The sequence below is a fragment of the Cavia porcellus genome, unplaced genomic scaffold, assembly GCF_034190915.1.
Source record: "Cavia porcellus strain 051 isolate PalLab524CR breed Dunkin Hartley unplaced genomic scaffold, mCavPor4.1 scaffold_31, whole genome shotgun sequence".
Taxonomy (NCBI): Eukaryota; Metazoa; Chordata; class Mammalia; order Rodentia; family Caviidae; genus Cavia; species Cavia porcellus.
Genome location: NW_026947514.1, coordinates 1,946,179 through 1,972,726, shown reverse-complemented (window position 1 = coordinate 1,972,726; position 26,548 = coordinate 1,946,179). Strand labels below are relative to the sequence as shown.

Sequence of the window (26,548 nt, the reverse complement as noted above, 5' to 3'; positions counted from 1 at the left end):
TTTTAATGTAAAGATCTGAGGCTTAGGGAAAGCAGGTCGTTTCTGCCTCCGTTGGAGCGGCACAGTTGAGGGTCCTTCCTCTCCTGTCTGTTCCGCGTGTGGCTCCTCCCTCTGGGGTGATACACAAGGGCCCGGTGGCTCTGTGCCTCCCCGGGCCCTGCCCTGCAGGTGGCTGCCTCGAGGCACCCAGATGCGCACTGGGGAGCAGGGGCAGCTGGGTGATTTGTGAGCACCGTCCCTTCCCTGTTCGGAACTTGTTCGGATGTTTGCAGATTGAATCACCAGATCTCTCTAGCACCAGCACACAGCTTTTCTTTTTCTAGGTCTTTTTGAGACAGGGTTTCACAGTACACTTCAGGCTGGGCTTGGACTCACTTATGTTGCCCAGGCTGACCCTGAACTCGCAGTGATCTTCCTGTCTCAGCCTCCCGAGTGCTGGGATTACAAGTATGTGCCACCACGCCCTGCCTCTGTTTTTCAAATTATTGGTTGCTTCTGTTTTTCTGTCTTCTCCAAGAGGTAGAAATCACACAGGACAGACAGTGTTCCCTGTTGGACACATCTACAGATGACCTGTGTCATGTGCAGGATGCACGATCTGTGTCATGTGGCTGCTTTCTTGCATGGCTCTTCCCTGTGCTTTCCCTCACAGAGAGGAGCACACGTGTGGTCAGGGGTTCAGGTGAGGGGTGCTGCCTGCTCAAGAGTAGAGATCGAGGAGAAGGAGGTCGCTGTGCAGACTGATGAAGCCTCTCAGCGTCCTCTGCTGTTCCCGAGTTCATTTTCTCTCAGTACTTCTCGGGGCCCTTGGTCCTGGCCAGCATCTGAGATGGAGCCAGCTGCTTTGTGCAAGGCAGTACTGGTCACTGTGCACACTGGTCACGTGTGTGCCTGGAGCTGATCCCTTACACCGGGCTGCCGGGCACACTGAGTCTTCTCTGGAGTTGCTCATAGCACTGTCTAATCTATCTTCAAAGATTCACTTCACAATTTTTTAACAAAAAACTGTATTAATGTTGCCTTTTTGCTTATGCAAAGAATGTTGACTGTAGCATATTCTATGTTCAAAATATTGATCAGTATTTGGGGGCAACCAAAGAGATTTGACAGTGCATTAAAAAATTGTATCAAGTATCCCCCCCAGAATTGTATCAATTCACTGAGCAAACTGCAGTGAATCATAACTGTATTAAGCAGAAGCCAGCATTGCAGAGTAGAGTTTGTTTGAAAGGCTAGTTAGATGAAAATTTCGCGGTGGCCTGGAAGGGTCACATCTGTATCCACATCTAAGTCAAAATAACCCGATCAGCAGAGTCCCTGGAGGGAGGTCGGTCCTGGTAATGAGGGGGCACCTCAAAGAAGTGGATTTGTCTTGGAGGACTTGTGAAGCGTGAAGACTGTTCGGTTCACAGAAGCGTCTCACCAGACTTCTGAGACCGATCTCTCTGGAACACAGGTCTGAGTTTTATGTTTGAAGGATGAAATGCCTGCCTGATGATGGGTGTGTGACCCACCGTGGAGTGCCTGTGACCTCAGGGAGGCTCATCACAATGTCCAGAACAACAGCAGAGGGACCCGTGCTGCGCAGCCCCAATGCACCTGCGCCCCCGCAGCGGTGTTGGTGCCCTAGCAGTGGGGCAGCTGTGACCCCCTCACTAGCCGAGCCCCTTCTGCCGCCCACACCTGGCTGATGTCTCTCCTTGGCACTTGTGTCTGAGTAGTGGAAACCAAGCAGGTAGTCATTCCCATGATATGAGAAACTTCAGCCTTGCCGCCGTCTCGGTCCCTTCCTTGAGGTCAGGAAGGCCTCGATTTCCCTCCCGTTGCTCTGTCCAGGGCACCTTGCTGTGCCCAGGCTGGCTCCATCCTGAGCGTGCACGGAGCCCGGTTTGTCCCTGCAAAGTTCAGGACAGTTCGGAGCCCAGCTGGGCGCCCGTGAAGCAGCGTGGCTGTTTAGGATTTTGAGATGTGCATTTTGCCTGGTGTTCTGGGCCTCGTTAATGTGCAGAGTTTGAAATAACAGGTTTCTGAGTGATTGAGGATTCTGTGGTCATAGTCACAGAGGGACTGCTGATCTTTGAGATCCTGGTGACTCTGATTTTGGGCAAATACTAACTGCCATTAGCCTCATTCCTCAGCTCCTCAGGGAGGGAGCTGGACTGGTGATTGTTTTGATTTCATTTGGTTTAGTTTGTCTTGGTAGTGCTGGGAGCTGACCTTTGGACCTTGAGTGTGCTAGGCAAGTGTTCTGTCACTGAGCTGCATCCCTAGTCCGTGTCATGTTACGTTGACACAGGTTCTAAGTTGCCCAGGCAGGCCTTACCTTGCAACCCTCCTGCCTCGGCCTCATGAGCATTAAATAGTCTTTTCACAATAATTTGAAAGTTCACATAGCAAGTTTGATTTAATGGTCAATCTTTTTTTTTTTTTTTTTTTTGTCTTTTTTGTTTTTATCGGTACCAGGGATTGAATTTATGACTGCCTGCTTGCAAGGCAGGCGCTTATGCCGCTGAGCTAAATCCCCAGCCCCTTAATGGTCAATCTTGAGTGAGCCTTACCATGCAGATCACTGAATGTCCATCTGTTGCTGCCGGCATTGTTTGGTAGCAGATGTCCTAGTAATGAAGGTGGACTCTTGAGGCTGGCCACAGTACCACTTGGAAATGCATCCTGTCGGGGGCAGCAAATGTGTTGAGGTTTCTCATCTACACAGGGGTATCGGGAGCCTGTCCTGGTCCTTAGCTCAGTTCAGGAAGTTTATATCTGTAGTCCCGTTGAAAAGTTACTGGAATTCCAGTGAGTTACTTCCAATCTACCACTCCCAGTGCAGCCCATGGCGAGAATACAGATTGGAGCCTGGGGGTGTCCTAAGGTCAGTCAGGAGAGTGGCCACAGGAGCAAAGGCCTCGACCCAGGGCCAAACCCAGATTTTATTACTTCTCAGTGAGGGGAGTGGCCCGGAAGTACATGAGCGCTGTGAGCTGGTGTAGGTAGCTGACCTGGAGGCTCCTCTGCGGTACACAGAATACGCAGAAGGAGTCAGCTGCATAACTCAGCGGAGGTAGCGTCTCATGTTTGGGGCAGTGCTTCAGCTCTGATGTGTGATCTTTCTGCCCTGGGAAGTCACAGCCTGTTACTGTGAGGCTTGATTCCAGCTGACAGTGTGGAGCGTGGCTCTCCTGCCCGTCTAGCTCACACATGTTCTTTGGGAGTCAAAGGGCAGGGAAACAGTGACTGTGCCCTTGCTTCCAAGAGTGTACATCAGCACCTTGGTCAGACTGATTTGCATTGCTTAGAGCTGGTTGAAGGAATGAGGAGTCCTAGCCAGCTCGGAACCCATCAGTACATGGGGACGGGGCCAGATTTAGCCAAAGTGGAGATAGATGCTCTTCAAGGAGAGTCATCCAGGTGGTCCCCCACATAAAGGCAAAAAGAAATGTTTATAGTTGTGGGAAATGAATTAATAATAATCACGACCACTGCACACCAAGTCGTTATGTGTGTTAGGTTCTGCACCCAGGCAGGTGGGAGCAGGAAGGTGGTGAGGAGACATAGGCTCAGGGGCACTGCTGGGTAAGGTCAGGCTCCTGGGCCCCCCGGTACCTCGCCGTGTACCAGTGCAGCTCAACCCCAGAGCTCAAAGCTGAACCCAGGAGCTTCCCCCAACTCTTCTGTGTTTTTTATTTTGAGACAGGATTTTACTAAATTGCCCAGGCTGGGCTTGACTTTGAGATTCTCCTACCTCAGCCTTCCAGAGTTTTGGGATTCCAGGCTTGGCGCATACCACCTGACCGAGCTCAGCAATTACAAGCTTCAGTTTCAGTCTTTGTTTCCCTACTAGGTTTAATACTATAAAAACTTTAAATTTTTACATCTTTTTTTTGTAGTACTGAGGCTTGAACTCAGGACCTTGTGCATGCTAGGCAAGCACTCTACCACTGAGCTATATTCCCCAGCCACAAATTTTATATTTTTAATCAAGAAAAAGGTTGTCAGTATATTTGAAACATTTTTTGCACCTGTGCCTTAGCAAGTGAAATAAAGGATGAATGAGTGTGTGGAAACCGGCTCCTGGGTAAGAGAATCTGGGCGAGGTGGTGCTCTTGCCCACTGAGTTCTTTCCTACTATGTGTGTTAGGGCAGGAAGCTGGGAATACTTAGGAAATGAGCTGCAGATCTAGAAGGACGAAATCCTGTAGAAGCAGACAGGAAGTGTGCGGGGCAGGCAGCTCTCCGGGCCGAGTGCCACTTCCTTCCCCCAGCGCCTGCGTCCTCTCATCCCGGGTGCTTCCTAGGGGTGAGGGCCCCGCCATTTCACCACCAGTGTCCCTGCACCGATGGGCTCAGAGGTCGTTATAAAGAAGTTTAAGTCCTGCAAGTACTCTCCCGTCTGCAGAGCGCCCCGTCTGCAAGGCACGGCCACTCGGCTCATGTTCAGTGTCACCTCCGGCGGACCCGGGAATGTGGGCTCCATGACCATCAGTTACAATGAGGAGCTGTCATTTCAGAGCCATCTCTACTTCCAAAGAAAACCCATGAGGAAAAAAATTGTAAAGAAGTATCACTCACAGCGCCATGCCAACCTGAAACGAAAGGGAAAGATCACCAGTCCTGAGACTGTCTTTAATCAGACACTTCTGGTTTTTTCCATTCTGGGTTTCTGTGTTGAATTTGATTTAGGGAATGTGGCTTCCACTCAGGGCCTTGTGCAAGAGCTCTACCAGAGCTCTATCTTGGTGCTTTTTATTTTTCATTTGAGACAGGGCTTTCTTAAGTTGCCAGGCTGGGCTTAAGCATGTAATCCTCCTGCCTCAGCCTCCAAAGTAACCCGGACTACATGTCATGCCTGACTTCAAATTCTATGTTTTTTTTTTTTTTTTTTTTTTTTAAACCACTACGTTAAGGCATTCCTCATCTTGATGACTGAGGTTTGCAGTTTCTTCTAAAGTTTAGAGTTTGCCTCATCCTAGTCTTGGAGGGCATAAATCCAGTCCCTGTTATTCTGTCATGGTGCAAACAGAAGTCTCTAGGAATAATTTTCCTATCATGAAGAGTCAAGTGAGTGCCATATTTAGAGTTCATGAAAAGTGGCAAACTCAGTTTTTCTTTCAGGGCCAGTTTCTATGTTTCAGGACAGGGGAGAGGGCGGGGACTGCTGGTCCACTGAAGTAACATAGTTAGACACCGGGATTTGCGGAGCTGAGGGTAGAAGAAGGAGCTACTGGGGTGCAGGGGACCCCAGGCTGGGCTGTGTCTGCAGCAGCCGGGACCACTCAAAGCCAGGAAGAACACAGAAAGAGGAGACCAAGCAGCTCTGAGCACCTGAGGAGGGCTGAGAGGAGTGGGGTTCTGCCTCCAGGGTGGGCAGCCTTCCTCTCCATCCTGGCTGACTGTGGGCCACAGCAGCTTTTCATCCAGGGTACCAGGTTGGCTCGTGAAGGGCATCCCCTATGTAGTGGAACAGCAGTACCCTTAAACTCGGGCTGCTCCAGATTTGCCCTGATTCCAAGTCACTTGCCTGCACCCCTCTCCCAAAGCTCAGCTGTATTTAAAAAGATGCAGTGAGGGTGAGGGTGTATAGCGCTCACGCTCATGTCGCCAGGACCCTGAGTTCAGTCCTCGGCCCTGCAAAAACAGCAGGGCAGAAACAAACAACAAAGAAAAAGACAGCTCATTGTGCCCCAAAATCCGTAGCAAATTTTGAAGATAACAGGGCTGGAATCATAGCTCATTAGCTGAGTGTTTGCCTCAAGTGTACAAGACCCTGGTGTGATCCCCAGTGCTGAAAGAGAAGGAAGCAGAGAGAAAGGAGGGGCGGGAAGAAGATGAATATGTAGCAGCTAAGGATAAAAAACAATTTAGGTGTTTTAATTCTAAAAGCTGCCGGCCTGCAAAGAAATAAAAGGATACAATTAATCAGAATGAAAATCAAATGAAAGAAACAAACCCTCAAATAGCAAAGCTGATGGCGTAAGCAGAGGTATTCAAATAACTCAGAAGTTTGTTGCACATTTAAAACCACAGAGGAAAACATGAGCATGACCCCAGGTGACATGAAAGATAGAAAACAAGACTGAAACAGAACTTCTCAGATGACAGCCGCAGGTGCCGAAAGGAGAGCTGCAGTAGGGCTGTCGGAACAGGCGCCAGTCCAGCGGAGAAGACGCGGGAGCTTGAGGTGCGGCGGCAGGACCCACCCTAGCCCGGCACCAGGCGGCAGTCACAGCGCCAGTGACCGAGGGGCGCGGGACTCCTGCAGGTCCAGAGGAGAGACAGGCGGCTGAGGAACAGCCAGAGCTGATGGAAGCTGTAACTCACAAAACTAAAAAATCCCAAGCACATCAGACAGAGAAAACCATCGTAATCATACTGCTTAAAACCAGTGGTGTAGAAGAAAAACCTTAAAAAGCAGCCAGAAGAAAAGATGCCAAGCGATAAAGGTAGTGACAGCGTCAGACTTCCGTCCAGGGTCGTGTGACCAGAAGGTAGCACCCTCGACTTTACTGAGAGGAGGGACCTGTCAGCTTAGAATTCTGTGCCTGGCAAAAATAGCTCTCAAAAACCAAGGTGCAGTGAAGAGTTTTGTTTTGTTTTTTTGCCAAGAAAAACTAACAGAATTTATTGTTAACAGAACTACACTGCAAGAAATGTTAGAGTGTGGGAAAAAATGGTATCAGATGGAAATTTGTACACAACAGACTGAAAAGAACTAGAAATGGGCGGTAGATTAGGGTTTTATTTTTAGTCATGTTTTAAATTGACTATTTGAAGCATAACTGTTGTGTGGCTTTTAACGCACGTTACAGGTGAATCAATCACAGTAGCATCAAAGGTGGAAGGGAGAAGTGGAAATGTGGTGGTGTAGGTCCTGCACCATCATAAATTAAAAATGTTCATGGTGTAGGGGGAGAGATGTGAGCTGCCAGCATCATAAGTGTGAGGTGGTTTGTCACTGGAGAGCGTGTGGACATTCAAGATGATAAGGATTGCCACGAATACTTCCTGTCAGTTGGTTTGATAATTTATTTTTTTATTTTGGTACTGGGGATTGATCTCACAACCTCGAGCTTGTCAGGCTAAATCCCTGGCCAGGTTTGATAATTTAAAGGAACACAGTTAACAAGAGCTCTCAAGAGATGGAGAACCCACAACTTCCTGTATTTCCTAAAGAAGTCAAATTTATAATTAAAATACCTCAAAGTGGCTTCACTGATAAATTGTACTAAACATGTAAGGAAAAAAGTAATCTGACAAAAGATTCAGAAGTTGAAGAGGAAAAACTACCTTTTGAGTCTGCCTGTGAGCCCAGCACTGCCCTGGGTGACTGGACGGACAGAGGGCCCCATGGACAGAGGACGTTACCAGAAAGTGAGGTGCACAGTACCTGCCAACACCCCGCCCATAGCAGCCATGGGAGTCAGACAGGCTGTGTGTGAAGACGTGGCGGGGTCCCCTCACCTCCCAACTGAAGGTGGGGTCCATGCTGGCAAACCCATCCTGTAGCCTGCTCTGCGCTTAGACCGGGGAAAAGCCACAGCATCACAGGCAGAGATGTGGATGGCCTGGGTGGCAGGTGCCGGAGGGGGTCACATGGCCTCCAGGTAGGGATACCTGGAGACGGGGAGAGGACAGAGGGACAGAAGTGACTTTTGAAAATGTAGTGGCTGTGGCTGGGGATTTAGCTCAGCGGCATAAGCGCCTGCCTTGCAAGCAGGCAGTCGTGAGTTCGATCCCTGGTACTGATAAAAAGGACAAAGACAAAAAAAAAAAAGAGAAAAAGAAAATGTAGTGGCTGAAAAATGTCCAGAAACTATGAAAGACACCAAACCCATGCAAGACTCGTCTCCCCCCCATAGAAGGAGAATCAGAAAGGAATCCGTGCTGCCCAAACACCCAGCTGCGACTGCAGACAACCGGAGAAGGAGAAGCTTAGAGGTGTTCAGGGGAGGGAAAGTGGTTTTAACGGACAATGAAAATACCTTGTGTCAAAGCCTGCAGACCGTAGTCAAAGCTGTAGTTAGGGGGAAGTTCGTAGTATAGAAGGCTGAAAATAAGTAGGCTAAACAAGGTCAGTAAAAAAGTGGACCCCCAAAAGTGTAAAGGAAGTGGAAAAAATGACAAAACGAGTGGGGTAAAAGTGAACAGAGCACTTGTGTAGAGAAGCTGATGTGGGGCTGGGGGCTTGGTGGGGACCATTGCTCCGCCCCAGAACCATGAGGAAAGAAAGAAAGAGGATCATACGGATTTTGGAAATAGCCTCATGCCAGTAAATCTGAAATTTTACATGAAATAGACAGATTTATTTTTTATAGTTTTTTTTTTGTACTGGGAATCAGACTCAGGACCTTGTGCTTGCCAAGCAGGTGCTGAGCTATGTCTCTGGCCCCTGTAGTTTTGTTTTTGCTTTTGCTTTTGTCTTCTTGAGGTGGGTCTCATTATTCAGTTTGGGTTTACTTTGATCTCACTCTGTAGCCTAGGTTGGTCTTGAACTTGCAACGATCTCCTGCCTCAGCCTCCTGACCGCTGGGATTACAGGTGTGCGCCACCATGCCTGGCCCCCACAGATTTTTATTAGCACATTTGTAACATAATTCATTCATCATGACAAATTTCTTGAAAACGTGACTTGCTAGAAGCCACTGAAGAAATACGAAGCCTTCGCTAGCCCCGTAGCCACTGGAAATGTTGAGATTTGGAGAAATATGAATGAACGTGCGGGCGAATGTGTATTAACAGCATACCATGAGACTGCCTAAAATGACTCCGGCCGTTTTTCTTGAGTGTAAGAGTGAAATCTGTGATTCAAATCTGCAATTCCCTTCTTGGGGGCCCCAGTGTCCTCATAAGAGGCCTCAGTGGGGGGACCCAGGCAGGGCTCCTCCCTCTGTGTGTGCTGTCCAGCACTGCCCATCCCACTGGACACTTGTGACAGGCCTCCTGCGTCAGTGTTGAAGTTCCAGGGGGTGGGCAGAGGCCTCCTCAGCTGTGCTGGGGTTGGGTCCAGAGGTGGGCATCGAGTTTTCAGGGGATAGGCTGAGTCCCTGCTCTCCTCGGCCACTTGCTGCCTGAATGTTTGCAGGCCATTGGGCCAGGTGGGATCAGACCCGGGGACCGAGTGGAAAGAGAACCATCGCTTGGTTCCCAAGTCAGAGCTCCATTGCAGGGACTGTCAGAGGTCAAATCTCAGGATTCTCCTCCTCCTCTGAAATTCTGTGTGAGAGTGCTTAGGCTTAGGGGCCTGGGGATGTAGCTCAGCGCTACGGCTCCTTCGGGCAAGCACAAGGGCCTGAGTTTGATTCCTGGTACCAAAAATAAAAAAAATTTTTTTTAGGAGCGCATCCCATGGCTGATCAGCTAACAGGAGTTAATGGCTGGCAAGTTTGTTTGAAAATGTTGAGCAACAGAAATTCTCTCACATCCCCCTCCAAGAGTGTAAGGTGTCATAGCTGCTTGGGGAAATGGCTTGGCTTCATGTGGCAAAAGCTGAGCGTGCGCTCACTCAGCCACCCAGCAGCAGCCATGCGCCTCGGCAGGTTCTCCAGGGAAGTTGGACCTGCGCTCGAGGTGGCATCTAAAGAGACCCCAGCAGGGCTGGTATTCGCGTCACAGCGCAGACTGCCCGGGGCTGGGAGAATGGCTGCCTGTGAACGGTGTAGTGGGTCACAGGAATGAGAGTCAGCTGTCCGTACAGCAAGCACGGTGCTGAGCCACTGGAGGAGCAAGAGAACGTATGCAGTGCTGGGTGCAGTGATGCACTCTGCTAGCACTTGGGGGGCAGCTGCAGGAGGATGTGGAGTTCAGGGCCCGCTTTGCCTGTACAGTGAGATCCCGTCTGCATCAGAACAAAACAAAAAGGAACACATGCAGTGCGAGTCCGTGAATGTAACATTCAGAGGCAGTCGGCATTGGACAGTGTTGGGCTGCTCAGGTGGGTGATGACCGCCTGAGGCAAGACAGGAAATGACAGCAGGACCTCGAGGCAGTGGAGGCACAGAGTGCAGGCACAGAGGAACTTGGGGCCTGCAGAGGCCCAGCATCCTGGGTTCCAGCAGTGCCCGAGTCTGTCTGTCTGGGGCTCGTTCCAGGGTCTGTGGAGTGAGCTGATGAAACGGTACCGGCAAGTTCCTGACCTTTACTGTGTGTGTGTAACATTTTATGGCAAAAGTGAAGAGTCAGACTTGGTAAAGCATGCCCAGATCAAAAGAAGTGGACAGTCCAAAGCCTGTGCATGTGGGGCGGTTAGAATGTGTAGCTCCCTCAACGTTCTGTGGAGATGTGCATTTTGAAATTGTCTTGAAAGCTTCTTGGTTTTCCTGGATAAGAGTTGACCGAGTGCCTTTGCCTCCTAGGAAGGGCTCCAGTGTCTGCCCAAAGAAGGGAGGTGGCCGGCCACACGCCCCTCTGCTAACACCTTCCTCTCCGTCGACTTCGGTAGATCTCCTGACAGCGTATGACACACAGGTATGTGGCTAGAAAATGCTAATTGTGTAGATTTCTCTCTTCATCTGTTACTTTTTGGTTTTGCATGAATAAAAGGTAATCAAATCTGAAACTTCCTGAACTTACTCATTTTTGGCTTTAGCAGTTTTTTTTCTGTTTTTTTTTTTTTTTTTTTTTTTGGTGCTGGGAATTGAACTCAGGACCTCACACTTGCCAGGCAGGTGCCACACTACTGAGCTAAGTCTCCTGCCCCAGTTTTCTTCTTTTATAGTTGTATTTGAGACTCTTTTACCTACAGTGAAGGTGAGTTTTGGTTTGTGTCTGACCTGATCTATCTATCTTTCTTTCTTTTTTTCTTTCTGAGACAGGGTCTCACTATGTAGTTCAGGCTGGCTTTGACCTCACTTTGTAGCCCAGGATGCTCTCAAACCTTGCAGTGAGCCTCCTGCCTCAGCCTCCCAAATGCTGGCATTACAGGCATGCACCACCACGCCTGGTTTATTTTTAATTTTTTCAAACCAGCTTTAAATTCCGAGAACAACAGACAGGATACCAATGGCCTGGGAGTGGTTTAATACGTGGAGAGGCCACATAGCAGCTGATACCCTTTCTCAGAGGCCAGCCCAGCTGGCACTAAAAGGCGGGTTGCCCTCCAGGGGGTCTCGGCTTGTGATTTGTAAGCCCTTTGCTCCTTACCCATCTTTCTCTAAGAGTTTGCAAGGAAACAAAGTACCCGCTTTGTAATCTGTACATTATGATTGAGTGGTATTTTGTACTTGAAGTTAAGAACCTGCTACTTAATGTGTCAGAACATTCAGATGAATGTAAGCAAGGTTTGCAGCTTTTGTGCCCAGGTGAGATTTAACAGCTTGCTAATTTGGATGAGCTGAAAACTAGCAGGAGGACTGCTGTTCTTGTTGCATTTGTAGTCAGGGCACCCTTGGCCATTTGGTGTTTCACGGCTGTTTGAGGCAGGCCCTGCAGTCCGCCGCCAAATCTCAGGGCCTCTTGGTCTTGCAGCCCCACCTGTCTACCTTACACCTTGTTTGTTGGGGGTCCAGGCTGACTCTTTCCACGGCCAGGGTTTCCCTCCTGCCATGGCCCTTTCCCTGGAACATGAGCTTCTGCCTCCACTTTCCTTGTGAGTGGCATGGACCTGGAGGCTCAGGGTCTTTGCCGCTGTCCAGCATGACCTCGGGGCAGGGACCTGTGTCCTCATCCCATGATGCACAGCCCTACAGAGGATGTCAGCGGCCAGGCCTCTGTGCCTGGACTCTTGGCTGTTGGCGTTCGCAAAATGGCGGTGGCCTGTTGTTGGTATTCTTCCTTGCTTCACAGAAGTATTTCCGTATTATTGGGGCAGGGCTTCCCTCACTGATCTTTGGTTATTCCAGGGTTAGTTCAGGGTGGGGAGAAGCCTGGTTCCTGCTCTCATTATCTGTTCTTGGCTGGATGACTCTCCAGCTGCCCCAGCGTAGCCAGTGAATGGGTGTCATGGCGAGCGCTGGCGTCTGTCGAGTGTGAAATGCATGGTGTATCCCGGCCGGCTGCAGAGCTCCTAGAACCAGCCCGCGTCTCTGCCTATCTGTGCTGTTCCCGCCTGGACCGTGAGCTGCTCTTCCTCAGAGCGGCTGTCTGTCCCCCATGTAGGGACGCAGTATCTGGGGGTCACAGCTGGGCTGTATGTGATGTCAGGTCAGAGTGAGGTGCTGTCCATAGATGCCGAGTCATGTGACCAAGGGGGACTGGCCTCGAGGGGCCTGAGGGGGTTCTGTCTTCAGAAAGGTCGGCAGAGCAGGCTCTTGGCAGCTGTCAGCTGTCAGCCTCGTAGGTTTGTCTGCCTCTCTCCAGCTCTGTCTTCTAACAGGGCTGGAATACATGGCTGTGCCCTGCCTCGGTGCGTGGGCAAGTCTGCCTTCCTCTCCCCATTACTCTCCCAATCCCAGCCCCAGGTGCACAGGGCAGCAGGTGGCAGGAGAGCCATTAGTGTGCCAAGGACTTGTGTGGATATGCTTCTGGGCAGCATCTCTCACGCGCACACCTGACAGTTGTGGCTTTTGCCTCTTTGTTTTTGGTGTCTCCTAGATAGTGCTTCTTGCTTCCCAGCTGGGTATTTGGCTTGTGTTTTCTGCAGACAGGTTATGTTCCATCCTTTCTTGCCATCAGGAGCCGTGGGCTTTATTATTCTGATGCTTCTCTTTTTTGGTTTCCCTGGGCTTTCCAGGCCTCTGGACACCCTCTTGTCAGCAGTTGTACTTTGAGGGCGGTACTGGGAATCGAATTCTGGACCTCGTGTTTGCCAGGCAGGGGCTGAATTATGGAGCTACATCCCAGCCAGCAGTTGTGCTTTGTTTCCAGTTCCTGGGCTCTGATTAAAATGCAGCTCAGCTGAAATCGTGGGGAAGGCGAGCCCTTCGAGTAACTGGCAGAGAGGGGAGGCCCCGGGCATTCTGCGCCTCCTCAAGCCAGGCGTCTGAGCGGCTGCTGAGGACGGAGCTCCTGCAGCTCCCTCCTCAGATCAGAGCTGTCTTTCAGTGGAGTAAAATCAGGCCTCAAAATACAACAAAGTCAGGCCTAGAAACAGCTACAGTAATTCACCCGAAGGAAACCGAGTCCCTGGAACTCTGGAACTGAGTGCCAGGCCTGGCTGGGACACTGGCCTGGGTCATGGCTTCTGTAACTTCTGCCGTGGCTGTGCTGCAGGTCCCAGTGTGCCGGGGCCACGTGCCCCTGAGTCACAGCAGGCCCCTCACAGTCACTTCCTGTGCTTGCTTCGGTCAGCTTGTCTGTGTTGCATTCAGCAGCGCACTTTCTTCATGGGCTCGGAAGCAGATCTCTGTCCCCTCTGGGTGCAGGTGAGGATGAGAACGTGAGGTGCAGGTCATGGCCTCGGCTTCCTATCACCCAAGTGACCTGAGGTGCCCCCCAGAGCTGTCTGGGCTCAGTGTTGGCGTCGTCACTGCCCTGAAGCAAGCCTGGAAGGTTGCCTGCACAGCCATCTTTAATGGCTCGAATGGTGCCAAGCAGCAATGCGATAATTATGAATATTACGGAACATAATTAATTTGTAATTGATATGCCCAAGTGTGAGGACAAAGGTAGACTCTAACTTCCTATCCCAGGGTACAGTCGAGAGAAACGAGGTGTTTGTGGTTAGGTGAAGAAATCTGATGAGGTCCCGCAACGCTCTAGGACGTGGCTTTGCTGGTTTCTCCCTGCTGCTTGCGCATGGTCTGCAGGTGGAATGTGTGACACCGGGGCCCCTGGTCCAGCCCCTGCAGAGTGCGAGTGACCAGCTGCAGCTCAGCTTAGAAACCCCTGTTACAGAGATTTCCCTGTGACACAGCTGAAATCCCTGAAGCATAACTTTCCGTTTCGGGAGCTTCCTTCTCCAGGGGTCTTGGTTTGCAGAGCTTTGAATGAGGCGCTTCGAGCCCTGGAGCTGTGCTCAGAGGATCCAGGGCCCTGCCCGGCTTTGGCCCAGCAGTCACCAGAGCCCCTGTTCCCCATGGCCTCTGTCCTCTTCAGTTTCTCTGCTTTTCTTTGAAAACATTTCTCCCCTAGACTTAGTTCTTCACAGACTGCTGAGTCTTCTCTCTGCTTTCAGCTTTCCTTGGGAAACACTTGGGCAGCACACAGAGCATGGCCAGGCAGGGAGACCTGGTCTGGGCCAGAGAGGCCCTGGAGTCTCAGCTCTCTGCTTTCTTTTTCTCACTGAGAAAATATTTTTTTATGTTATAAAAATTGAGGTGAAAAGTCACGTGATCTAAAACTTGCCTTTTACACAGTGCAGGTGTACACTTCAGTAGTTTTCATGCATGTTCACATCATGTGGCTGTCATCGCTGTCTCACTGCAGAGCGTCCATTGCTCCTAGAGGAAGCCTCACCCCACCCCGGGTGGCTGATCCCCTCCCTAGCTGGCTCCTGGCAGCTGCAAGTTTCTCCTGCCCCTGGCTTGCCTGTTCTGGGCATGTAGCGTGCCCAGCAGCTTCTGGGAGGTGACTGTCACCAAGCACACCCTAAGGTTCCCTCCCTGTTGCCGTGTACATCAATGCTTTTGTCCTTTTTTCTGGCCAAATAATGTTCCCTCTTGTAGGCACAGCTCATCTCTGCTCACCAGCGAAAGCACACCTGCTTCTCTGCTGTCTGTCTTTACAGGCAGTGCGCCGTGGATGCCGCCAGCAGGGGTTTGTGTGAGCCGCAGGTGTTGTGTTTATTCACTCAGGGCACGTGGAGGGGGATGTTGCGGGTCTGTGTGACTTGGTGAGGACCCGCAGAATGGTCCCACAGCCCCCGCCCCATGTCCATCCCCGCCAGCAGTGTGTGCAGTTCCCCTCTGTGTCCTTGCCTGCGTGTGCAGTTTGCATTTTGTAAAATTTCACTCATTCTGTCTTTGGCTGCTGGTGAAATGATGCCGGGGAGTTTTTTGTAACAGTTTTAAAAATTGAGGTGAAACTCACACAGTACACACTGACCTGTTTAAAGGTAGCATTGGCCCGTGGGCTGAGTTGTGTACCGTGACTCTCTCTGGCCCCAGACCCCATTCATTCCCTGGCAAGTGAAGCCCACGCCCAGCAGGCTGTTGCTGAGACCCCGCCCATGGCCCCTGCATCCTGGCCGCTCTGTGTCTGTGGATTTCGATGTTCCGTGGAGCTTTTTGTGTGAATGGCGTTGTGACTCAAGTGATGGTTGTCTGACTCAGTCTGATGTTTTCAGAGCTCATGGTGCAGCCCAAGTCACCACTTCATCCCCCTGTGCATGGGTCATGTGCAGTTTATGCCCTATCTGGGATGGGCACCTCGTGACTGTCCTGCAGCTGTTCTGCAGTACTGCTGTGAATGCCAGTGGGGCAGCATGTGGTTTTTAAGCATCTTTCCCAGTCCTGTGGGGCCCGTCTCTTCAGAGTGGCCCCTCTTCCTGCACTACTGTGAAGTGTACCTTTGGTTGTGACCTTCATTTCCTCCCTGCAGCTCCTGACGTCCTGGGGTGCGGGAGGTGACCGTGACGTGGCTGCTAGTGGCTGGCAGCCCCTTCGCATCCGCAGATGGGCTGGTTCCTCGGACGCCTGCGGTGGGCTTAGCAGCTCGGCCGAGAGTCAGCCGGCACCCCTCATCCAGGGGGTGGAGGGCGGGGGGAGCCCATCCGCAGTCACAGCTTAGGTCTCGGGCAGGGCTTTGGGGGCACCGGTCCCAGGCCTGGAAGGGCGGCTCCCAGTCCAGGAGCAGAGCGTCTCTTCTGTTCCCTTAGTTGCTTTCCGTGCTGCTCAGTGACACTGCTGGCCCTATTGTATGCATTCCTGGACATTTTACTCCTCTGGATGGCATTCAAATGACTGTTTTCTTAATTTCACTTTTACATTGTTCATTGCCGGTGTGGACATACTACTGATCTTTACTTATTACTATAACAGTCTTGTTTAAAGGAGATTATCCATTCGGCTGGTCTGGGGTCAGTTCCTTCGCATTTCCCAGTCATGTCGTCTGAAAGTAGTAGTCGTATTTCTTCTGCCTTTCCAGCGTGCATGCCTTTTACTTCTTGCTTACTTGCTGAGAAGGGGCTTTTCGAAGAAAAGCATGGACAGGAGGAAGCAGCCCAACCTGGGCAGACTTCTGGATGCCTGCCGGGTGGGAAGATGGCCGAGAGCATGCATGGCAGCTGCATGATGCATGGTGACCTGAGAATGTGCCTCTGAAAGTGAGGCTCAGACCTCGATGGCTGTGCCCGGGTCGGGGACACTGGGCTACTTTCTCACCTGGGCCTGCACAGAGCCGGCTGCCTGGCCTCCTGCTCCGTCTTGGACCTGTCCTCCCCAGCTCTGCCCAGTGTCCCCCGCATCTCCCATATGCCTCTGCTCCAGCTGGCAGTGTCTGCACCGCACCATTGCACCCTGCCGGGCTGGGATCTCACCGCAGTCCAGCTGGGGGAGCCGAAAGCAGCAAGGGGATGCTGCCCCCGGAGTGACCCTGTTTATCCCACCCTCATGGTGGCCCAGGCCATCCGCAGGACGGCCTCCTTCCTCCCTTGGCAGGGGTTTGCCCATGTGTTGCAAAGCGATGGGGCGTGGCACTGCAGTGTCCCTACTTGGGCTGTGGTCACCCCGTAGATGACATTCATGTGGCAGCTCTGACAGCAGCAAGAGGCCTGCACCCCGGCCCCCAGCACACGCCTGTCTCTGGAGCTCTCTGTCGGGGCCTCGGGTCCGGGGTCAACCTGCCTGGCCAGATCTTCCCAGCCTCTCCCCTCCTCCCTCATTTGCTTCAGGGATCCTTTGTCCTCATCTCTGTCAGTGTGTACAGTTCGCGGATGGCCGGTGCATTGGGCAGAGCTGTACACACCCATTGCATCCTTCAAGTGTCATGCAGCCCAGAGCCCTCCTGCCCCCCATTCTCTTCACACCCGTCTCCCCGTTTCCTGCCCTTACGCTCCTCCTCCCCTATGGCCTTCTGCTTTCTTGGTGTCTCTTGTAGGTCTCACACATGAGGGAGGACATCTTTCTGAATCCAGCTTATTTCATACAACGATGATCCAGATCTGCCCATTTTCCTGCAGGCGATGATTTGGTTCCTCCTTGTGGCTGCATGGTACTCCATGGCGTGTGTTTAGCATGTTGGCTTTGTCCACTCTCTATCCATGGACCCCAGGGCCCATGCCAGCTCTGGGCTGTGACTCGTGCTAATGTAAGCTGAGCATGTGGGTCCCCTCTGGTCTCAGGGGTGTATACCAGAAAGCGCTGTATCGAATGACCCTGTTTTGAGTTTTTCGAGACATTTCCGCCTGGATTTCCACAGTGGCTGCAGTGGCCTAGCTCCCCCAGCCAGGGAGCAGAGTACTCTCTTCCCACACCCTGAGCATGGAGTGTTGCTTCTGTCTTGATGGCATCGACCTGGGTAAGGGAATCTTAGCGTCGTTTAGGTTTTTTAGTGGCTAAAGGGGACAAACCGTCTTGTGGAATACCGTTCGCCATTCACACTTCTCATCACTGATTGGGCTGTCTGATTATTCGGTGTTACTTTTTGGAGCTCTTGCCGTATTCTGTATATCAGTCCTCTGTTGGCAGAGTGGCTGGCAGAGCTCTTCTCTCGTTCTGTGGCCCAGGGCTGGGGAACCCCTGCACACCCAGTGACGTAGGCAGCCCGCCGTGGCACCTGTGCTGTGGGTCTCCACCTGCGCTGTGCCTGGCCCTGCCGTGAGGTGTACCCCTTGCTGTGTAGAAGATTGCTAATTTGGTGTGGTCCCACTGCTAGTATTTCCTGTGCTGCTGGAGGCCAAGTGTTCTGCCCAGGAAGTCTTTGCCTATCTATGGCTTCAAGTGTTTCCTCTTTTAGTGGTTACAGAGTTTCAGCTCTTACAGGAGGTGTTTGGTCCATTTTAAATCAAACCGTGCAGGGGGCAGCGGGGCCCAGCCGGGCCCAGCCTCAGTCTTCTCCTGGCGGCCGTCCGGCTTTTCCAGCCCCGTCTGTCGAGGAGGCCGTCTTCTTTCCAGGCTATTTTTGGCTCCTCTGTCCAGAAGTGGTGGTCGCAGTGGTGTGGGTCTGTGTCCTCTGTCCTGTCCCACTGGTCTGTGTGACTGTTTTGGTGCCTGTGCCGTGCTGTTTTGTCACTGTGGCTTTGGAGTATAATTCGAAGTCTGCCACTGCATTGCCTCTGTCTCGCTCTTGTTGCTGAGACTGCTTTGGGATTCTGAGTCTTCGGTGTTGCTATGAATTTTAGGGCTGTCTTCTCTAGCTCCAGAAGAAGGTCACTGGTATCTTGCAGAGGATTATGTGGTAATTTGGCCACTTTAATAATACTCTGACAATTCTTGAACATGGGATGCTTCCATCTTCTGGTCTTGTCTTGTCTTCTTCAGTTTTGAAGTTTTCACTGTAGAGGTCTTTCACGTCGGATTGATTGATTCCCAGCATGTGTGTGTGTGCTCCTGTGTGCTATTATAAGTGGAATTGTCTTCCTGATTTCTTTCTTACCTGGTCTATTATTAATATGTAGTAAAGACACTGATTTCTTAATTGTAGTCGAACTCAGGACCTTGTGCTTGCCAGGCAGGCACTGTGCACACAGCTATATCCTGAGCTCCTTAATGCTGATTTTATAAGATGCTGCTTTATTGAATGTATTTGTCAGCTATAAAAAAGGCTTTTAATGTAATCATTAGAGTCTTCGTAGGACCCTGCGCCCTGCGAGTGAGGGTGGCTTCTCCTCTTTTCCTGTTTCATCCTTCGATTTCATTCTCTTACCTTACTGCTCCAGCTCACAGTTCAAGAGCTGGGCTGCCGGAGGGCTCAGAGGTGCCCTTGCCCTGCCTGCCTCTGCAGGGCGTGTGTGTATCTGTGAAGGCACCTAACGTTGCAGGGCCTCGTTCCTCTTCCCGTGGGTAAGAGTGTGAGGGACCCCAGGTGGCCAGCCTTAGACACAGGGCTTGGTCTTCTTCAGCATTTGGTCAAAACAGAGCCTCAGGGCTGCGCTGTGGTTTACATAGCGCGTGATGTGCTGGTGATAGAACAGGGAACGTGGTCCTCATGGTGAGCTTGGTTGTATTTGAAGTAGGAATGAACTCCTGAGACCTGATGTCTGCTCGGAAGCCCCTGATTGAACACTTGAGCCCTGAGCACTGTGCAGAGATGCCCAGGGCTGGAGCTGTGAGCAGTTGGGACAGCTGGAGAGGACAGGGAAGACAGCAGAGCATGGTGTCCCAGGCAGCCCGGGAGCCCTGGTCCTTTCCTGCCTGGTCACAGACAGGGTTCCAAGGCAAGTCTGTGAGCAGTCATCAACCCTTGGGGTCACCTTGAAAGCCAGTGCTCTCGAATCAGCTGACTTCGCACCAGGCCCTGCTTGGCCACAGTGGTTTTCTGCCTCATGGACACCCCCAGTGTGGCCAGAGCTCAAGCTCCTGGATGCCCCATGCTGTGTGCCAGTGTAGGGTCCCTGACCCCGGCCATGAAGAGCTTTTTCTTGAGCTCCAGAAGCAGGTGTCAGGAGCAGTGTCAGGACAGGACTGGGGAGCAGAGGGGCCAGCTCAGCCCTGGCTTTCCTGTGGGTTGGGGACCCAGGTGGCCTGGGGCTGGGCCTGACACCCTCCAGAGGAAGGCAGGGCTTGGCGATGGACCATGCTCTCAGGAGCGAAGGAGGAGTTTGGTGCTTGTTTTGCAGTCCTGGGGATTGAACCCTAGTGCTCTGCTGCTGAAACTTGTTTTCTTTGAGACAGGGTCTCACTGTGCAGTTCATGCTGGCCTGGAGCTCACTGTGGAACCCAGGCTGGCCTTCCACTCGCAGCAGTCCTCCTGCCTCAGCTTCCTAACTCCTAGAATGACAAGCATGCACCACCACTACCAGCCCCCCTTTTATTTTTTGAGACAGAATCTCATTAAGCCGCCCAGGCTGGCCTCAAACTTGCAAGTCTCATGCCTCTGCTTTCTGAGAAGCTAGGATTAGAGGCACAGGCCACCAGGCCTGGCTTTATATTTTATTAAGTAGCAAATCCAGGGTACAGTTTTGAGGGAGGTGCTGAGTTTGAAAGAAACATCCTCAGTCAGTTAACAGATGTGTCCCTTGACGGGTCCCATGGTGCGGAGGCAGAGGTCACCCCAGGGCCCAGTAGTCACCCTGAGGCCCACGCCCAGGGCACATGTGTCCCTCGTCCCTTGTAGGTGTCCCTTTTCCCTTGTTCGGGGCAGCTGAGTCCCAGGTGGACAGCGTCAGTGTGGGTGCCACCCTCTGAGCAGTGGGGGATGCGTGGCTGGAGCCCCTGGGAAAGGCGCACTCACGCCCAGGTCCTGACCTTCAGAGCGCACAGTGGCCCAGTGCCCGAGAACAGTGGGCAAGCTTGGGTACAGTGCCATGGGGCACGTGGGGGGTGCTGCAGATACTTAGCGAGTGTGGAGGCTGAGAAGTTAAGTTGTTGTGCATCCTTTTCAGTGTGTCCCTAATTCACACTGAAGCTGGTGTTTCCTCAGGAGCTTTCCCAAATGCTGTGTTTTAACTGGTCCCACAGGTTAGTGGGTCTTATCTTGGCAGATTCCTCCGTGCACCACACATACCCTTCCCACTCGCCCCAGGCTTTGTGTTCCATCTGTGTGACCGCTGGGCCTTAGCACAGAGCTACCCCAGCTGGGTCCTCGGTGGCTGCCGTAGGAGCCCTTCTGTCCTGAAGTGGGATTTGCAGGTGAGAGGAGCAGAGCAGCTCAGAGCAGGAGGCTGAGTCAGGACGACCCTGACTCAGTGGGATGGTGGTAAAGGCTGACTCACACCAAGCCGAGGTCCTTGGGCCTCTTGAGGGAACAGGGCAGTGCAGGAAATGCTGCTGTTGGCACGGGAGCCTGTGTCCTGCTGCAGGCCTGGTCAGGGTGGCCACAGAACTGGCTGAGTACAGCTGCTAGCTTGGCCGCTGTACTGCGGTGGTCCTCGGAGCGGGAAACATGGGCCACGGCAAGTACGTGCTCTGTGTTTTAAAGAACTCTACGCATCCACTAAGAACGTTAGCGGTGCATTGGGTACAGGAGGGTGAAGGAGGACCTGGCCGGCCTTGCCCTGCCCTTCCTCCCCTGTGTCCTTGGGAGTGAGGTGCTGTCCTTCCTCACTGTGGCTCTCCCCTCCGGCAGGACCCCGCTTTCCTGAGATGGAGCCAGGGAAAAAGATGGACTCAGCCAGTGCGCTGCAGGCCAACCCACCCCTGAAGCTGCAGTCTGACCGCGGGGCAGGCTCCGTGTTTGTCCCCGAGCAGGGCGGCTACAAGGAGAAGTTTGTGAAGGCCGTGGAGGACAAGTACAAGTGTGAGAAGTGCCGCCTGGTACTGTGCAGCCCGAAGCAGACCGAGTGTGGGCACCGCTTCTGCGAGACCTGCATGGCCGCCCTGCTCAGGTGGGTGCTGGTCCAGGATGTGCCGGGCCCACAAACTTGGCCTGGAGTTCTGAGTCTCGCAAGTGAGGCCCAGTGTCCCTGTCTGCTGCTCTGTTCTGCCCAAGCAGAGGACAAGTCCTTAAGCCGTGTGAGCCTCTGCTGGGCAGCCACCGCCCCCTAGTGCCCCAGCCATGTGCCATGTGGCGGGTGACCCAGTGGTGCTGGCATCACAGGGCCAGGCTGGAGTTAGTGGCAGAAACAGCACTGGCTTGATCAGACGTGGTGGCACACACCTCTCATCCCAGCACTCGAGAGGCTGAGGCAGGAGGACTGTGAAAGCCAGTCTGCAGCTCTGGCCATGAAAGCAGCCAGGCATCCTAGAGGTGCTGTGTATTTCCCAGCCTCATGCTGGACGCTGTGGTCACTGTTTTCAGGGCTGCCCTGCTGTTCCTCCCAACCGGCCGTTCCTGCCTAGTTCCCCACAGTCCTCGGCCCCCTCCATGACCGCTCGTTCTCACCTGCAGAGGGTGGTGTGGCAAAGGTTGAGGGGTTCAGTCAAGCAGGGTGTGCAGCTGGTGCAGCACCTGTCTCCCTTCCTGGGACCTGAACCCCACAGTCAGCCCAGCAGAAGCCCTGGGCAGGGAAGCTCCGTGTGATGGGCTCGGCCTTTCCATGCACAGTAGCTCCTGGAGAGGGGCCCGACCGTCGGCGCTGGCTCAGGGCTCCTCTTGGGGTTCGCATGTGGCCTGTGTCCTCTGAAGGGTTGAACTCATCTGTGGGCTCGATGGCTTGATGGTTGTGTGAGGGGAATTCCTCCTTCCCCCTTAATGTTGACTCCCACTGAAACCCAATCGCTGGGGCACCCGAGAGCCAGGCTGGCCCTGCAGGGACATAGTGCTCTGCTCTAACGTGCTCTGTGTCTCCCTCAGCTCTCCGAGTCCCAAGTGCACAGCGTGTCAAGAAAGCATCATCAAAGACAAGGTACTCTGGGGCCCCGCTGCTGTTCCACCCAGCTGAGCTGGGGGCACTTGTCTCAGGCTTCATCTGGTCCCCTGGACATTGTGTCATCTCAGCATGGCCATTCCCAGTCCCCAGACGTGTGATGCACTTCACCTGGACCCGAGGCAGCCGCCGCACCCAGGAGGTGTGGGAAGTGTTTGCCTGATGTGTGAGGGGCCTGGGGCTGGGCTGTCTGCCGTCAGGTCCTCAGGAACTGCTGTCCTAGCGGTCTCTGTCCCACACAGCTCACGGCCTACTCTTCCCTCTGTGTGACCTTTAGGGGTGCACTGGGCGGGGGGGTGGTGCATCTGAAAAACCCTCCTCCACACTGTGACTCCATTGCTGTGTTCATATTCCACTCGGTTGTGTGCCCACAATCCCCCCCAGGGCGGGGGGACCTAATGGGTGGTGACCCACTTACTGCTAAGCCCTGGCAGCTGCGCTTGTAGTCTGAAACAGCTCCTTCCTAAAGTACTTACATATCAGTAAGAATGTGAGGGCTTCTACTGCTTTGATTAATGAACTTGCAAGTTTGTAATGGGGGTCATTGCCCTGTACACGGAGTTCTGGCTCTGGGCTTTCCTGGGTGCAGCACCTGTGCTAGTTGACACTTTGGCTGGGGCAGCCCAGGTGTGGGCCCCAGCAGTAGATGCCCGGCTGCTGGGGACAAGGGATGGGGCCAAGGAAGGATCCTCACCGTCACCCGGGGCTAAGGGGGGTCTTAGTGTCTATTTCTTTGCTCTGAGGGCTCTGATAGCTGAAGAAGAAAGGCCAGATTTGCTGGAGAATCATTAATGAGGCACACAAAGGCTGTGGATGCCCTCAGGACCTCGCCCTACCCAGCCTCCCCTGGGGGCTTGGAGCAGATAAGCCAGGGGCTCCCAGCTCTGTCCCAGGAGCTCAAAGGGACTCTTCTCTGGTTTATTCTTGGGTTTCCATCAGTGTTCCTCTGTCTGTGAGGTTAAGGAATTTAACAGCACAGAAAAGAAGCAGGTTCCCAGCATTGCAATAGCAGACCTGCTGCCCTGATTCATCCCCTTAAAGACACTGTGTTTGTGCTGTGTAGCTTGACTCCAGGTTAGTTTATTTTTAACTCTTGGCAGATTAAGGGCTGGTTTTCCTGTGTGTGGAGAGTGGTGGGGTTCTCAAGATCACCCCGATAAGGTGCCGCACTGAATTGTTGTTTGCTGATAGCAGCTAAAATCAGAGAAAGGCAAGCAGGCTTTCATTTTTAGAGGGAAACATTGTAGTGTTAGATTAACCTTTGTGATACTTATTTAAAAGCTTCCTTTTTGGTGAAAAATGAGTTATAAGCCGCATAACCTCCATAGGAGGAGCCAAAAGAAATGTTTTATAGATCGTCCCAACTCTTGGTCCAGCCCACGAGCCCGAGACTGTAAGGCCCATGGGGACCCCTGGTCAGGTTGCACCCCGTAGCTGTCCTCTGCGCCGGCTGCTGCTCCCCAGAGGACACAGGACCCCAGGCCTACGCAGCCAGTCTTGAGTTTGTGTCCTGGAAACAGGTCCCGGGCAATTCATGGTCTTCCGGCTCATCTCGTGAGGTCGTAGGGTTTCCATCGCGTCTCTTCCAGGAGTCGATGCTGTCTCTAGCTTGTGGAGATTAAAGTGGTCCTTACTGCTTATAGGTTCACTCCAGAGTTTCTCTGCTGACTTTTTAAGTGCTTTTCTCTTGATCAGAACAACAGTGTGTGGAGCTGGAGGAGTGTTAATCCTCTGAAGCAGCCTCTCTCGATTTCAGGTGTTTAAGGATAACTGCTGCAAGAGAGAGATCCTGGCGCTGCAGATCTACTGTCGCAACGAAGCCAGGGGCTGTGCAGAGCAGCTGACGCTCGGGCACCTGCTGGTGAGTCGGGGCACGGGGCTCCAGGTCTCGCAGAGGGCGCTGTCCTGCCGTGACATGGGCGAGGGGCCTGGCACATTCGGGCGGAGAGCTCCTGGGTCCTGCAGAATGCAGCCCGGGTATGCGGTGTCATCTTGTGATACCCTGGCAGAGTCATCCAGCCTCTCCCTCATTAGCACAGAGGGAAATCGCATTGGACGTTTAATTCTCCAAGGCACATGGAGCTCTTCCTTCACCATGAAATTCCATGTAATGTATTTTTATATTAGTGCCAATTTTACTTTTGCTTAGTATCAGTTTTATGCTGGGAGGGAACTTGAAGTAAAATAAAAGTAAAATAAAATCTTAAATTGCTCTCCCTGGAGCATGTGCTCACTCCGTCCTAGCAGCGCTGTGGTTTGGTAGCTGCTAGACCAGATATGCACCTGTGTCCCCCCAAGTGCAGTGGGGGAGCTGCTGCTCTAACATCTAGGCTTTCCCTGGGCAGGGTTGGAATCGGGTCTCTGCTAAGGTGGTTTTGCAGGAAACCTGGGAATGGGTGCTTCACAGGTGCATCTGAAGAATGACTGCCAGTTTGAGGAGCTTCCCTGCATGCGTGCCGACTGCAAGGAGAGGGTGCTGCGGAGAGACCTGCGCGACCACGTGGAAAAAGCCTGCAAGTACCGCGAGGCCACGTGCTCTCACTGCAAGAGCCAAGTCCCGATGATCACCCTGCAGGTGCGGCCCCCCACCCCTCCACGGGATTCTGATGCGAACGGAGTGGGGGAGGGGACCAAACAGCAATTTTCATCTGAAGTTATTTCAGAGTAAAGCTGTATTTGTTTTCCCTGTCTTGATTTACGTAATTAACGCTTTCCATTGCCTTGATTGAATATCATTGGAGAGTTAGAAAAGGGAAGAATGACTATTCAGGAGAGGTAGAATTTGTGACTTGTCCTGAAGAATGGCCTGAAAATTGCATTGGCTTGTGTATCTCCACAGCTGTGTGACAGCTAAGACTCGGAACGGGCCATTTAGCCCACAGTGCTAGCGCAGCTGTCTGTTTCAAAGAGAGCAGGATGTAAAGCGTTTTCCTGCCTCGGTTATTGCGGCGGGGTTCTGTGCCACGTGTGTGTGGCAGTCCTGTACTCCTGCTCTGTGCTTGGCCTTGCAGGACTGGTGCTTGCTCTGCCAGGATGGTGTGGAGCACAGCAGGGCCATGGTGAGAGCCTGGGACCCTCGTGGGGAGAGGACCTGCGGCCTGCAGGTCAGGAGGCCCCAGTGAGTGGTGCCGTGTGACTCTGTCTGGGTCTTAAACTTGTAGAGAGCGGCGAGGAAGCCAGCAGGCTCGGCCCACGCGGTAATAGCGAGTTTGGAGTCTGCGTTACCCCTATTCTTATGAGAGGAGTTTATGCGCTGTGTGACCCTGCAGTCAGTGGTGGAGTGTGTCTTCGGGTCCTCTTTGCCTTCTCTCCGTCTGCGTGGTTTTAATGAATGTTCGAGTTCGAGATCGCCTCCCAGTGGCTCCTGACATTGTCTGCTCTGCTGTGCACTGGGAGGGGCTTGTTGCTGGCCCCTGGTCTCCTTGACTGTGCCTCGGTGGTGTGATTTGGTTCCCAGGCAATTTGGTCGTTCAGTTGGTCCCATCTGCTCAGGCTTCAGGTGGATTAAAGCCCAGCTGTATGACCTATGCAGATCTGAGGCCCAAGTCATCCTGATTTTCCTGTTCTCTGCATTTTGCAGCATGACCCACAAAGAGACTCTGCTCAGCCCCTTTACACTGGGCCATTCAGCTGTGAGCATCATGGTTGTCAAGAGCAAGTTGCAGGGAGAGGCAGACGTCAGAGCATGGGAGCATGTGTGCCTCGCTCCTGTTTGCCTCCTTGGGAGGTGACCCGGCAGTGTTTACAAGGCTGTGCGCTCAGGCCCCTGTCCCGGATGTGTCACCTGGGCACAGTGCAGCATTACCTGAGTGCCGGGAGCCTGGAGACAGCTGGAGCAGAAGGGTGTGAAGAGCAGGTGTGGGGCAGCGTCACCTTCACTGTGTGGATGGTGGCAGGGAGGTGTGCACCGTGGCCTGGAGCCGTGCTGCAGGTAACACAGGAGCACAGGAGTTGCTAGGCCGGAACAGGGCTCCAGCACAGCCCCACTGGCAGCAGTCCGCAGGAGGCAGTGTTGGCAGGAACTCACGTGTATGTGATGAAACCTTCTGAAATGCAGTGGGAACACAGTTCTGGATTGTGGTACTAAAGTTGCTCCTTGGAGGCTGAGGCAGGTGGAAGAGCAGAGGGTGAAGGTGTCAGCTGCTGTCACGCCCTAGGTGTGTCTTCCCACGTGCATGGCACACTCGTGTGCATCGAAGTTGCCTTGTTGGTGTAGGCCTGTCGGTTTCACAAGCTCAGATCGTGAAGAGCCTGCTTCCCGCTGGCTGCTGT

The 26,548-nt window shown here is 52.8% G+C and overlaps 1 protein-coding gene across 3 annotated transcripts in view; it reads left to right on the top strand.

Annotated features, from left to right (window-relative positions):
* Positions 1 to 26,548, top strand: part of Traf3 (TNF receptor associated factor 3) — a 79,249-nt gene that overhangs the window by 36,492 nt on the left and 16,209 nt on the right. For all 3 annotated transcript variants that reach the window (XM_063241226.1, XM_063241225.1, XM_063241224.1), the window contains 5 exons: positions 10,350 to 10,461; positions 21,037 to 21,295; positions 22,204 to 22,255; positions 24,033 to 24,137; positions 24,684 to 24,851. In XM_063241226.1, the coding sequence (XP_063097296.1) occupies positions 21,054 to 21,295; positions 22,204 to 22,255; positions 24,033 to 24,137; positions 24,684 to 24,851 (567 nt within the window). In that variant the 5' untranslated portion in view covers positions 10,350 to 10,461; positions 21,037 to 21,053. The remainder of the gene's footprint in view (positions 1 to 10,349; positions 10,462 to 21,036; positions 21,296 to 22,203; positions 22,256 to 24,032; positions 24,138 to 24,683; positions 24,852 to 26,548) is intronic.